The sequence below is a fragment of the Oncorhynchus mykiss genome, chromosome 31, assembly GCF_013265735.2.
Source record: "Oncorhynchus mykiss isolate Arlee chromosome 31, USDA_OmykA_1.1, whole genome shotgun sequence".
Taxonomy (NCBI): domain Eukaryota; kingdom Metazoa; phylum Chordata; class Actinopteri; order Salmoniformes; family Salmonidae; genus Oncorhynchus; species Oncorhynchus mykiss.
The window spans coordinates 28,689,019-28,703,535 of record NC_050571.1 but is presented as its reverse complement, the minus strand read 5'-3'; the positions used below and the strand labels follow the sequence as shown (position 1 = coordinate 28,703,535).

The following is a 14,517-nucleotide window of genomic DNA, read 5'->3' as shown; positions in this document are numbered from 1 at the left end:
GGGGCTAAGCACGCAGCCCTGAGGGGCCCCTGTGTTGCGGGTCAGCGTGGCAGATGTGTTGTTGCCTAGCCTTACCACCCGAGAGCGGCCTGTCAAAAAGTCCAGTATCGATTTGCAGAGGGAGGTGTTTAATCCTAGGGTATGTTGAAAGCTGAGGTGTAGTCAATGAACAGCATTCTCACGTAGGCATTCCTTTTGTCCAGGTGGGAAAGGGCAGTGTGGAGTGCAATAGAGATTGTCATCTTTTTATTTTTTTATTTCACCTTTATTTAACCAGGTAGGCTAGTTGAGAACAAGTTCGGTGGATCTGTTGGGGCTGTATGTGAATTAGAACGGGTCTAGGCTAACGCAAAATGGTACACAGCATTATCTGGATATGTGTGCAACAAAAGTTCAACATTCACCTTCTGCTACCATTTCTGTCAAACCATTCACACATACAGTTTGACTCATATGTTCCATAAATCCAACGTATGCAGCACACAGAACGCACTACAACTGCCTCTGCAACCCAATGCTGAATGGAAAACGCAGCGTTCAATCGGAAATGAATGTACTTCGGTGTCCCTGTCACTGTCATTGTGATCGAGGCGTTATTCTGCACTGACTGCAATATTTTCCCGAAAGGGATATTACTACCGTCCTGCTCCCATTCTGACCAGTAGGTGGCGGAATAGTCCATTGAATTAGGTCAAACGTAATCAAAGAAGAGTCTTCCGGTTTGCTGTGTTGTTTCTAGCTGTGTGTGCATCGACAAGGCTCTTTATTTTTCATTTCAAGTAGTCACCATGCAGAACAAAAAGACCAAATCGACCTCCAAAATAAAAGGTACGTTTTGTTAACATGTGGAATAGGAGATCGTCCGTCTTCGGTGAAGCTAGCGTAACGTTAACGTGAATAGAAACTCAACCAGACAGCTAACTAGCCAGCTAGCTAACTAACCAGCTAACTAGCTAGATAATCAAACCTACAAAATATGACTATTAATATGTTATTATGCACTGATTTGCAGTGGGGAAGGTCGGTTCGAAAAACAAAGATGATGCACCCCATGAGCTGGAGAGTCAATTTGTCCTGCGGCTGCCTACGGTAAGGAAACATATGGAATACAATGGGATGAGAGCATTTTTGGTTTTGTGTATTTAAAAAAAAAAATAGCCATGTATCTCAAATTCAAAATGATGCTATTTTTTAACCAACTTAGCTACAGAATGAATGTCACCATGATTGATTAATAATTGCCAACCATAATTGAACCTGAGACTCAAACACTCGTTTGCCTGTATTGTACCTTTCTGTGCACCCATATCTTGAAATAAAGGAAATCATACTTGACATGGCATAAACTGTTTCGAGATTGATGTATATCTTGACTGCATGATCTCTGTCAAAGGAATATGCCTCAACAGTGAGATGTATTGCCCAGTCTAGCAGCATGAACCTCAAAGACAGACTCACCATTGAACTGCACGGTAGGTATTGAGCCTTCATGTCTTGTTAGTTCAAGTGTACCTTGTTGTTTTCATGGAATGGTCCTAACTGTTCACTCACAATATTACCATCTGCTGCAAAGGACGTTGGTCACACTCTGTAATGTAGAAAGTTAGGCTTTGTCATTTGCATAATTCAAATCAAGGATAAGGTAAATTGGCCTCATTAATCATGCTAATGAAGCAACTTGAAATTAAAGTAGAGAGAGAACCTTGTTTAACCCTGGTGCTCATTTAACATTTTTTGGTTCAGAAGCAGTTATACCAGCATCACATTACAGAATGGCCATTCCTTCCCAAGAAAGCACCTATTGCCAACATAAGGATGAAATCATAGAAGTAGGATAATAACAACGGACATTCAAGTAAACCTGTGATAGGTGACCAGTAGTCAAATTATTTTTCTATGTGTGAAATGACATCATATGATGTTCTGCAGCTGATGGTCGTCATGGCATCGTGAGAGTGGATCGTGTACCTTTGGCGTGTAAACTGGTGGATCTGCCCTGCATCCTGGAGTCTCTGAAAACAGTGGACAAGAAGACCTTCTATAAGACTGCTGACGTCTGTCAGGTAGGACAGGAAGGATGCTCTCATACAAGCATCATATAGGAGTAGAATGGTGTATGAAGTCTCCAGACCAGTTGTCTTTGGCTGCAGTGTCTGCTCTAAGGTTTAGAATGCCCTGTTCCTGTATGACATTTCAGTCATTTAACAGACGCTCTTATCCAGAGCAACTTACAGGAGCAATAAGGGTTCAGTGCCTTGCTCAAGGGCACGCCGAGAGATTTTTCACCAAGTCGGCTCAGGGATTAGAACCAGGGATGATTGATAATGACCTCACATAATGTTGGTTTATATATTTTCAAGCATTCTATAAGGTCGATATATTCATTGCTCTTTGACCCTGTTCTGTGTGGGGTAGATGCTGGTGTGCACGTTGGATGGAGACCTCTATCCTCCCTTAGAGGAACCCACCGGTACTGTGGACCCCAAGAAGAAGAAGGACAAAGACAAGGACAAGAAGTTTGTGTGGAACCATGGCAGTAAGTAGAACTATATCCCCTCTGTATTGAAATATGCTGAGTAGCACTTTGCAGCCCGCAGAGACTTATCTTCAAGCCTCAGCCAATCTGCAAGTTTCCTTTCTGACGGTTCTGTTAACTTTAAATCATGATGTTTTGGTCTCCAGTCACCTGTCCTCTAAAGAACACAAGGAAGAGAAGATTCAGGAAGACGGCAAAAAAGAAGGTACTGACATCTTGTGTTTCCCCTAGAGCTCTCTTTCCCCCTCATCTTGTGAATATTTTCTTCAGATGATGTCGGGTTCTCGTCCCAGGCCCTTAATTCAAACAACACATTTACATTTCATAAAAGACGAACTGCAGCGGATGTAAAAACTAAGATTTACATAAAAAATAAAGGCCTTCCATCTTCATTTGCCCCAAAGGTTTGCAAGAGAGCAATCTAACTCTCTGCTTTGATCCAAGTGACAGAGAGCAAGTGAGAGGAAATATTCCTACTTTGTCTTTTGAATAAATCTTCTTTAAGGTGCAACACCATATCGGTTTGGCTCGCTGTTCTTAATCGCTAATGTGTTTGCTGGCACATGGCCAGCCATTCGCTAGGGGTGTGTGTGGGTGTGGGGGTGGGTGGGTAGTCTGGAGGCATGAAGTAAGTCTAACCTGATTTCCTCTGCAGTACATCGAGTCTCCCGACGTGGAGAAGGAGGTGAAGAGATTACTGAGCACGGACGCAGAGGCCGTTAGTGTCCGTATCCTTTTAGCTCACTCACTGGGGCAAACGCGCACACACACACACACACACACACACACACACTGTCTCTAACGCTGCACCAAACCGTCACCAGATATTGCGGTACCCTTTTATACATGCACTGTAAATGACACACAACACATCCAATAGCTGTTGACCAGCGGGGGCCCTACTCTGCTAGGCCTCACTTGAACTGACTCCTGCTAACGTGTTAATGTGAGACCTGCACACCAACACCTTCGTCAATAAGCACCGTGATGAAATGATAAAGCAGGAGGAACCATTCCCCAGGGCGTTGATGTAAATGAGAATGTGTTCTCGGTCAACTTACCTGGTGGGGGGGGGGACGAGCACAGAACATGGGACAGCATTAACATCGGAGTGCATCTCCCTTAGTGTAGATTTCAATGGGCGGTGGTACATGTTAATATGTCCTTGTAGGCCCATAGGGAAGCCAGTTGTGAGTAGCTGGAACGTGACATAACTTAATGAAAGCAGTGAGGTAGTGTTTGGTGTACACCGTTTCCCTAACTTGGCGTTCAGGCTGGGAGGTGATAGCTGAGGATGAGACCAAGGAGGCAGACAACCACGGCTCTCTGGCCAACCTGGACTCATCACCTGGGACATCGGGACACAAGATGGGGCATGGTTCCTCAGGTAAGCACCATGGAAGTGGGCAAAATGTAGTACTACTATAATATGATCATTTAGCAGATGTGAAGGTTCCGTGCAGAGTGACTCTCAGTTAACTTAGTCCACATATTGAATACATGTATTATGTTTGGAATGAGAGCCATAACTGATATTACAGGCTCCTACCACCTTAGGGCCATCGCACCCACACAAAGTTAGAACATACAGTATGCCACATAGCCTTTCACTGCTCCAACGCAGTACAGTAGTACAGTAGGCCCTAGTGCAGGGTTTCCCAGGGTTTCCCTGTTTCGGCCCACAACCCTATTTAGGTATCACATTTTTTTGCTATTTTTTTACGTTTCTCTCGCGACCCCTAGTTTGGGAAACGCTGCTATAGCTTGTTCTCCATCTTTTTAAATAGTGAGCCAACATGTTTTCAGCACTTATTTCCCTGACTGATTCAAACTTGTTTTACTCGCGCTCTCGTCTCTGCAACAGACATACAGTTCCCTCAGAAAGTATTCACACCCTTGACTTTTTCCATTTTTATTTTTTTGTCACAGCCTGAATTTAAAATGGATTCAATTTACAATTTTGTGTCACTGGCCTACACACAATACCCCATAATGTCAAAGTGGAATAATTATTTGACATTTTTGAAACAAATTAATAAAAAAGGGAAAGCTGAAATGTCTTGAGTCAATATTTTGTAGCTTAAAGCCGTGTCGTGTCTTTACTATCATTAAATTGAAGACATCGTTTCATCAAAGATTCTCTGTAATCACTATTACACGATTAGACTGATTAATCATGTAATCGTAATTAACTAGGAAGTCGGGGCACCAAGGAAAATATTCAGATTACAAAGTTATCATTTCCTAAAATAACTTTTCAGATATTTTACATCTGAACAAATAGTCTTCTGATTAATGAATTATTTACTTTACCTCACGTTAGTCTCATTCCAAACGTTGTAAATTGTTGGTTATCTGCACGAACCCAGTCTTCACTATGAGTCATCCATACATCAATTGTCTTAAATCATTTATTTACTAACTAAGTAATTCACAGAAATATATAAATGAACAAACAAAGTAAAAATGGTAACAAGAAATGACAGGGGAATGTGCCCTAGTGGGCTGAACCGGAATGGCGGCTTGTTGTACAAAAGGGGAGTCAGCTGAGAAGTCACTACAGAGTGATAATTATAAAAATTGAAATGTTAATCCATGAACGCTCACTCATTCGGGAACAATTGCAATCAATATATATATTTACGCTCAGTGTGTCGTCTTGATCCCTGTTGAAAAGTTTTCTTTTGAAGAATTGTCCGTCTCTCTCTCTCTCTGTCGTGGTTAAAGTGGGTAGTTCAGAGTGACATTCATTCATGTTGTTGTAGAATGGATGTTTCGGCGGTTGTTGTTCTTCGCGTTCAATGATACCTAATTCCTAGCTGCAGACTAGTAATCAATATCAAAGACTTGTTCTTATTCTGTCAGTATCGATAGTCTAAGAGTTTAACCACGTGATATGGATTCAGCAATGGTCTACAACCTTTGTACTCCCGTGATTGAGAGAAACATGGTCTGGTGATAATTTCTCAAAGTTGGGTTTTATTCGGAATTGCAGAAAAGGGCTGTCCCAGGATGCCTGACCCTAACTGGGCTCAGGGGCGGTCCTCCGATTTAGTTAAATTCAAAAGGGAATTGGAGTTTCCTTCATTAAACAGTCCAAAATCACATCACACAATTTTACAAACAGTATCATACTCACTCAATCATCTTATACAACAATTAGATGTAAACCTCATATCTGAGGCTATTATATAAACAGCGTTATGGCAATGTGGCCACACCGTCTGCCATGAGCCTCATGGGAACATAAATGTTGTTCGGACCTCAAGTTCTGAGAGGTGGAAGAAATTCCTTTGTTCTCTATGAAAATTCACTCAGTCTCTTATACTGTGTGTCCATGAGGCAGGGTCTTCTCAGGAATTTATGACCTCTCTCTGACCACAGCAGCCTAGTTGAAGGAGGCAGGGAGAGGGGGATGGGTTTGCTGTACCCAAAGAGCGCAACGTCATGACAGCGGCAATCAGCAGTTGAAACGATAGTGTGCTCTGGAGTAATGGAACCACTCTCAAATTCATAGACATAGGTATGGTTGCAAAGACTGGCCATCTGTGATATCAAAATGATAGCTTGATCATGTTGTGAGTGTTTGTTTACATTTACTTTGTTTACAGGCATTGGTGTTAAACAAGCTTGTATTTTGGTTTCTCATGGAGTATGACAGTTGCGCTAATGAGGCATTTATAAGATATATTCTTCAAGAATCACTGTGTACATATCATTCATTTATAGGTCTAAAATGTATGTACAGTAGCTACTGCGTATTGCTCCTTTAAACCATTGAAAAGATAGAGACATATTTGTAGGTAGAAAACAGAATACTCTGTTTATTACAGCCACATCTAGCAGCTTACCGGAGGTTACTGACGTTTTCCCGGTTTTATGAACCAAGTGCGAATTTATCTATTTTGAATTTTTTGAATATTTTTTTTGCCGCAGTCCCATTTTCAAATTAGGTGACCGCACATGGGGTCCAGACCCCTAGTTTGGGAAAAGCTGCCTTGGTGTTTCTAAAACAGTCCTAAAGGGAGGACTGTGTTTTGTTGGTGAGGAGTGGTCACAGTAAGAAGACAGAATTATTATTATTATTATTATTTGTTTAGATATTTTATTTGACAATGTGAAAATCAATGTTTTCTTCCAGCCCAACGTGACGAGCTGAGGGAGATCTTCAACGACATCAGCAGCAGCAGCGATGATGAGGAGGACGAGGGGGACCTTCGTCATGAGGACGAGGACCTGAACATCATGGACATGGAGGAAGACCTGGTTAGACAGCTCCAAGACAAACTAAACGAGTCATCAGACGGTGCTCGGGACGAGGCAGACAGGAACAACCAGATAGGTGAGGCCGGAGGGAGAAGAGGGGTGGTGGAAAGAGAAAGAAGGGCAACGGAGAGTGGGCGAGTTTGTTTTTCATCGCCAGGGCGATTGGGGGGTTGAAGTCATAGATATTAAGAGATTGGCACACCGTCCCCATGTTCCTTTGCAATAACATTGTTATTTCTATTTATTATAAGTGAAGTGTGATTGTTTTGTAATTGGTATAAACATGGCGCTTGTCTACAGTATTGGAATAGCAGCCAATGTGGGGAAAGGAGGAGCGGGGAGATGTGGCTGTAATAGCAGAACAGAAGCACAGAGTACAGACAGACAATAAGAGGGCCTCAAATCACATGAAACACTCTCATTGTCCCCATGTCAAAACGGACGAAGGCGAAGTGAGCTTGAGTTGGAATGAAGCTGAGTTTTCTAGGTCAGAGAGACATCTCCCTCCCTCCCCCATATCCCTTCATCTCCAGTTATATCCCCATTCAGAAGACGGACAGGTACTCGCTCTCTCCTCCTGGGGCTGGTTCAGCCACTGTGCTTTCTCTGACAGCTCACTGGCTTACATGGAACCGTCTGTCACACAGCCAACACTGCACCCCCGTCCTGCAGCTCTCCCGACAGACTCTTGTAGGGCTGCATCTTTCAAAGTCTGGCTGTGGCCGTCGACACGTAGTGCTTGTAATGAGGACCATGGCATCTGAAAAAGGGTTTTCAATCCATACTGACTGTGTGGGATGATGTTCGCTAAGACGGTGGCTCATTGTGCATTAGGTTTTGATTGAATTGAATGGAAGCCACATGACCGCTGTTCCTTAGTAATACGAGCCCCTGTGGACCAGAGAATGAGAGCAGTCTGTTCTATTCCTTCTATTTCTATCGAGCAGACAGCTAACATTCACCTCAGTCACTTAGCCTGGTCTTATATTCACTTTAAATTGGCCTATTGCACACTTTAAAACCCAAAGATCAAATCAGGGTCTGTAGTGACGCCTCTAGCACTGAGATGCAGTGCCTTATACCACCTTAGACCACTGTGCCATCTCAATAGTCTCACAACGTTTCATCTTTTTTTTAATATCCTGAACAAAAATCTAAACGCAACATGTAAAGTGTTGGTCCCATATTTTATGAGCTGAAATAAAACATCCCAGAAATGTTCCACATGCACAAAAATCGTATTTCTAAAAAAATCTTCCTGTTAGTGAGAATTTCTCCTTTGCCAAGATAATCCATCCAACTGACAAGTGTGGTATATCAAGAAGCTGATTAAACAGCATGATCATTACACAAGTAACTTTGTGCTAGGAACAAAAAAAATGGCATTTCTAAAATGTGCCGTTTTGTCACACAACACAATGCCATCTGTATGTAGGCGAGCAGATTGCTGATGTCAACGTTGTGAACAGAGTGCCCCGTGGTGGTGGGGTTTTGGTATGGGCAGGCAGGCGTAAGCTACGCACAACAAACACGATTGCATTTTATTGACTACAATTTGAATGCACCGAGATACCGTGACGAGATCATGAGGCCCAAGGTATCTGTGACCAACATATATGCATATATGTATTCCCAGTCATGTGAAATCCATAGATTAGGGCCTAATGAATTTATTTCAATTGACTGATTTCCTCATGAACTATAACAAGTATTTGGTCACCTACAAACAAGCAAGATTTCTGGCTCTCACAGACCTGTAACTTCTTCTTTAAGAGGCTCCTCTGTCCTCCACTCGTTATCTGTATTAATGGCACCTGTTTGAACTTGTTATCAGTATAAAAGACAAACAGTCACACTCCAAACTCCACTATGGCCAAGACCAAAGAGCTGTCAAAGGACACCAGAAACTAAATTGTAGACCTGCACCAGGCTGGGAAGACTGAATCTGCAATAGGTAAGCAGCTTGGTTTGAAGAAATCAACTGTGGGAGCAATTATTAGGAAATGGAAGACATACAAGACCACTGATAATCTCCCTCGATCTGGGGCTCCAAACAAGATCTCACCCCGAGGGTGCAAAATGATCACAAGAACGGTGAGCAAAAATCCCAGAACCACACGGGGGGACCTAGTGAATGACCTGCAGAGAGCTGGGACCAAAGTAACAAAGCCTACCATCAGTAACACACTACGCCGCCAGGGACTCAAATCCTGCAGTGCCAGACGTGTCCCCCTGCTTAAGCCAGTACATGTCCAGGCCCGTCTGAAGTTTGCTAGAGAGCATTTGGATGATCCAGAAGAAGATTGGGAGAATGTCATATGGTCAGATGAAACCAAAATATAACTTTTTGGTAAAAACTCAACTCGTCGTGTTTGGAGGACAAAGAATGCTGAGTTGCATCCAAAGAACACCATACCTACTGTGAAGCATGGGGGTGGAAACATCATGCTTTGGGGCTGTTTTTCTGCAAAGGGACCAGGACGACTGATCCTTCTAAAGGAAAGAATGAATGGGGCCATGTATCGTGAGATTTTGAGTGAAAACCTCCTTCCATCAGCAAGGGCATTGAAGTTGAAACGTGGCTGGGTCTTTCAGCATGACAATGATCCCAAACACACCACCCGGGCAACGAAGGAGTGGCTTCGTAAGAAGCATTTCAAGGTCCAGGAGTGGCCTAGCCAGTCTCCAGATCTCAACCCCATAGAAAATCTTTGGAGGGAGTTGAAAGTCTGTGTTGCCCAGCAACAGCCCCAAAACATCACTGCTCTAGAGGAGATCTGCATGGATGAATGGGCCAAAATACCAGCAACAGTGTGTGAAAACCTTGTGAAGACTTACAGAAAACGTTTAACCTCTGTCATTGCCAACAAAGGGTATATAACAAAGTATTGAGATAAACTTTTGTTATTGACCAAATACTTATTTTCCACCATCATTTGCAAATAAATTCATTAAAAATCCTACAATGTGATTTTCTGGATTTTCTTTTCTCATTTTGTCTGTCATAGTTGAAGTGTACCTATGATGAAAATTACAGGCCTCTCTCATCTTTTTAAGTGGGAGAACTTGCACAATTGGTGGATGACTAAATACTTTTTTGCCCCACTGTATATATTGTATACAAAACATCCACATACAGAGGCACGCCAACATCCACTCTATCATCCAGGCCCACAGCCCAGTCTCCAGCGCCCGTATCACTCTCCGCCACATGGCCTCAAACTGCACCATCTTGTTCCTCTCTGTTGCCCACGCACTTAACATTTAAATAATAAAGCATTTGGACGATGGAGGATTGGTTGATTTCCAATTAAGCATACGCTTTTTTCAAGATGATATGAGAAAAGTATTGTCTAAGTCAGCAGGTTTCTCACTACACCCCCATATGCCATGTCTTGAAATATGCAGACAGACGGATTAAAAGTTAATGTACATTGTAATACTACTGACAGCCAACGTTCTAACTCCGCCCATAACTTTTGGATTTTATAGTATTCCCAGAAGGCATCCATTATTTAGTCATGGTTCATTTTACACTTAAGTCATGACTCTGCCTTTGTGCTGTAGAATTGGTGATTTCTGTCTCTTGTATAATCAATTCTATACATTAGTTTGTGCTGGATTGAGCGTAGATTTTCATTACCTGGAATTTCGTTAGTTCCAACATTCCCTCCATCCTGTGCAAATATCAGTTATTATTTAAGTCTTGGTTCCAATAGTTTATATTTTTTTTTTATATCTTAACTCATGAATATCATTTTCTTACTCAGATAGGGTTTCTTCAAAATTACCCTGATGTCCAACAGATTTCAAATGGACATTTCTTGATATGAAACATTTAAGTTGCATGTTTGAAAATATTTACACTATCGTTCAACAGTTTGGGGTCACTTAGAAATGTCCTTGTTTAAATAATAATAATAATAATAATAATAATAATAATAATAATAATAATAATAATTGTCCTTGATCAGAAATACAGTGTAGACACTGTTAATGTTGTAAATGACTATTGTAGCTGGAAATGGCTGACAAGTCCTCAACTGGCAGCTTCATTAAATAGTACCCACAAAACACCAGTTTCAACGTCAACAGTGAAGAGGTGACTCCAGGATCCTGTCCTTCTAGGCAGAGTTCCTCTGTCCAATGTCTGTTTTATCTGCATAGAAGGCCAGCATTCCGGAGTCGCCTCTTCACTGTTGACGTTGAGACTGGTGTTTTGTGGGTACTATTTAATGAAGCTGCCAGTTGAGGACTTGTGAGGCATCCATTTCTCAAACTAGACACTCTAATGTACTTGTCCTCTTGCTCAGTTGTGCACCAGGGCCTCCCACTCCTCTTTCTATTCTGGTTAGAGCCAGTTTGCTCTGTGCTGTGAAGGGAGTATTACACAGCGTTGTATGAAATCTTCAGTTTCTTGGCAATTTCTCGCATGGAATAGCCTTCGTTTCTCAGACCAAGAATAGACTGACGAGTTTCAGAAGAAAGTTCTTAGTTTCTGGCCATTTTGAGCCTGTAATCGAACCCACAAATGCTGATGCTCCAGATACTCAACTAGTCTAAAGAAGGTCAGTTTTATTGCTTCTTTAATCAGAACAACAGTTTTCAGCTGTGCTAACATAATTGCAAAAGGGTTTTCTAATGATCAATTAGCCTTTTAAAATGATAAACTTGTATTAGCTAACACAACGTGCCATTGGAACACAGGAGTGATGGTGGCTGAGAATGGGCCTTTGTACGCCTATGTAGATATTCCGTTCAAAAACAGCCGTTTCAACCTACAATAGTCATTTAAAACATTAACAATGTCTACACTCTATTTCTGAACAATTTGATGTTATTTGAATGGGCAAAAAAATTGTTTTTTTTCCAAAAACAAGGACATTTCGAAGTGACCCCAAACTTCTGAACGGTAGTGTACATTGGTCACTCCACTTTTTTAATTCTGTAATGGAAATAAATCAATTTCCTATGACCAAGTGTTTTAGGGAGTGTTATTGGTTCTTGTGGAATAAGTAACATTTTCTTCCATATCGTTGTAGTGTTCATAACTATGAAGTTGTTCATGTGCTTAGCTTTATCCTTAGAAAATAGACACGTCAAAATATTCTGGGGATGAGCATGCTAATCTTCAATATGTTGTTTTAGTGCGTTTAACGATGACGCAAGTAAAAGCCCTGGGTGGCCGCTTCTCAATGTCTCCTTTTCCATCATTCACACTCAAATTAAGGAGTTGGAAGAAGGAAGCTTGTCCTCTGTGTATTCTGATCAGTGCAGGTCAAAGAGAGGAAGCCCTGTTTTTTTTTTTTTTTCATTTGGGCCTGTAGCAAATGGCTGGTCTTGGCTGTGTGTGGAAGAGTCAGTTGGTTGAATCTCCATACGAGTTGCCTCCTTTCAGGTTTTCCTTTCCCTGCTTCCTATGTATCTTAAATTGACGCATGTCTTGTGGTAGGCGTCCAGCGTATTGTTTTCACTCTAATGTAGGTTAAAGGAAGAGCTATCTTTCTGTGTTTTTTCTACTTCTTCATTAGTCCACTATTGATACGGTCCCGACATGTTTTGCATGTCAGCAATCAAGTTCAAGATATAGGACTTTCAAAATGCAAATTGTAACTTGAACATTTTGGGACGAATGAAGAACATTCAAAAAAGCTCTCCTTTTTAGTGTGGGTTATTCCTTTTTAAAGAGTGGCGACGAGCAGAGGAATACACTTGATACTATGGAGATATTAAGTAGACTGTGTGTTTTGTGACGGAAGATGGGAATGGTTCCTCTGTCTGTTCCTGTAGTGATGGAGTACCAGATGCAGATAGACGGTGTGAAGGCCAAGCTGAAGGAGACGCGCGCCCGCAAGAAACAACAGGAGGACCTCATCATGAAGGTGGAGAACCAGGCCCTGAAGGTGAATTATAGACACACACAACTTTTGACATTACGTTTGATTCATTCAGCAGACTGAGACGACCACAAAGGCCGATTCATAAATAAGGCCTTCAAAAACAAGTCTTAGTAGCAGGCTCATATTCACACTTTCACTCAAACACACACACACCGACACACACTCTCTCACTCTCACACACACAGACACACCGAGGCAACCTTGGAGGGAGAAGTCTTTATGTGGAATATAACCCCTCTAAGCGACTGAGTGTAAAACTTCCCAAACTCAGACCGCATAAAGAAGGCATAAATATTACATTTCCACCATCAGCCCTTTGGGGAGGGGGGGGAGCATTAAAAAATCATTGTTCCGCCAACTGCTCTTCGGGGACAGATTTACAACGTGTGGGACACGGGTGGGGACAGATTTATTTTTTTACCATGTCGTTTCAGCTCTTTGCTCGGCTGGCCGGGCCTGGCTGTGATCTATCTTTCACCGTTATTATCACAGCCACAGGAAAAGGTCACGGTTGTCTGACTGGCATTCCAAATGGCCTTTCTGTCAGATGGAAGAGACGCTCGCTAGGAAACGGCAGCACACTGAAATTTCAAACATCAAAACAAGCGAAGGGAACTGTCTAATGACTGAACCCTTATTTTGTTTTTCCTCCCCCTCTTCTTTCTGCAGAACCGCTTTCAGGCTCTGCTTAATGAAATTATCCACCAGGAGGAGAGAGAGATGGAGCAGGTAACGTTGTCTGAGGAAGACGGGAAAGGATATTTTAAAACTGCATCAGTTTATGACCTCTTGTTTGGTTATGAGTTATAAATGTAATGAATTATTGTCTTTGGTATCAAGCAGCATTTGCTGTAAAGGTGCAACTACGCTGCTTGAATAAGAGCGACAAACTAACCGAAACATGTTTGTTTGTAAGAACTGCTATTGTTTTCCTCTAGTGACTGAACATCCCTACACATCCCACTTTTAGAAGTATACGGGTGGTCTTTATAGCCAACATCCAAGCCAATTGGTTTATTCAATCTTAATTTGGATTGTCAAGAACTCCTAACACCAATCTGAGTATCTGATTCAACTTGTCTGTCTTCACATCAGCTTGGTTTGCTGTTTGTATTGACAAATGAATAATGTTGGAAGATGTGTTAATCATCCACTTAGCCTACCAATTACAGCCTGGCATTCGGCATCAACCGATCTCTGCTCCGTTTCTCTGTTCCAACAGCTGGCCTCGCTTCAGGAGCAGCTGGACTCGCTGATCGAAAAGTGACCCAAGTGACCAGCAGGGGGCAGCCAAGTGTCAAATAGGCGCAGTGAGAACCATGGGGGAAGAGCGAAGAAGCATCTGCCACCTCTGACAGCCCTCCTCAGTGACATGCTGTGTCATTACATTATACATTTTCCCTTTAGCCTCCAGACATCATGATTCATTTTTATTTTCTATTGTTCCTATTTTAATTCTGGGATGTTGTCATGTTAGTAGGATTATAGAATGAGGGTTGTCTGTCTGCTACTCTGTATGAATAAACACTTTGTTTTACCATTCAATCGTGTGTCTGTGTTTGACATTTTCTAGTGTCTTACTTCATCTGAGTGACCATACCTATTACATACTAAGTCATCAACCCTGTTGACTGGACAGTCGTCTCCTATATCCTCTCTGATTACCCTTCTAACTTCTAGAAAGATTTTCTTCCACTCCACAGTCTTCCACATCTCTCTCTACCTCACCCTCACATGTTCCTCTGGTCACCCGCCTCTGGCTTCTTACAGGGGATTATTTTGAGGATTGGGGGGGGGGGGGGGGGGGGGGGGGGG

The 14,517-nt window shown here is 42.2% G+C and overlaps 1 protein-coding gene across 1 annotated transcript; it reads left to right on the top strand.

The window, feature by feature from the left end:
- The first annotated feature begins 709 nt into the window (after positions 1–709).
- Positions 710–14,245, top strand: LOC100305219 (TAF7 RNA polymerase II, TATA box binding protein (TBP)-associated factor). The gene is given in 12 exon segments (NM_001165123.2): positions 710–828; positions 1,013–1,089; positions 1,394–1,472; positions 1,930–2,063; positions 2,416–2,536; positions 2,683–2,741; positions 3,192–3,264; positions 3,810–3,923; positions 6,678–6,878; positions 12,593–12,705; positions 13,372–13,431; positions 13,925–14,245. Coding segments are annotated over 12 exon segments (1,116 nt in total). The 5' UTR covers positions 710–788; the 3' UTR covers positions 13,970–14,245.
- Positions 14,246–14,517: the final 272 nt, after the last annotated feature.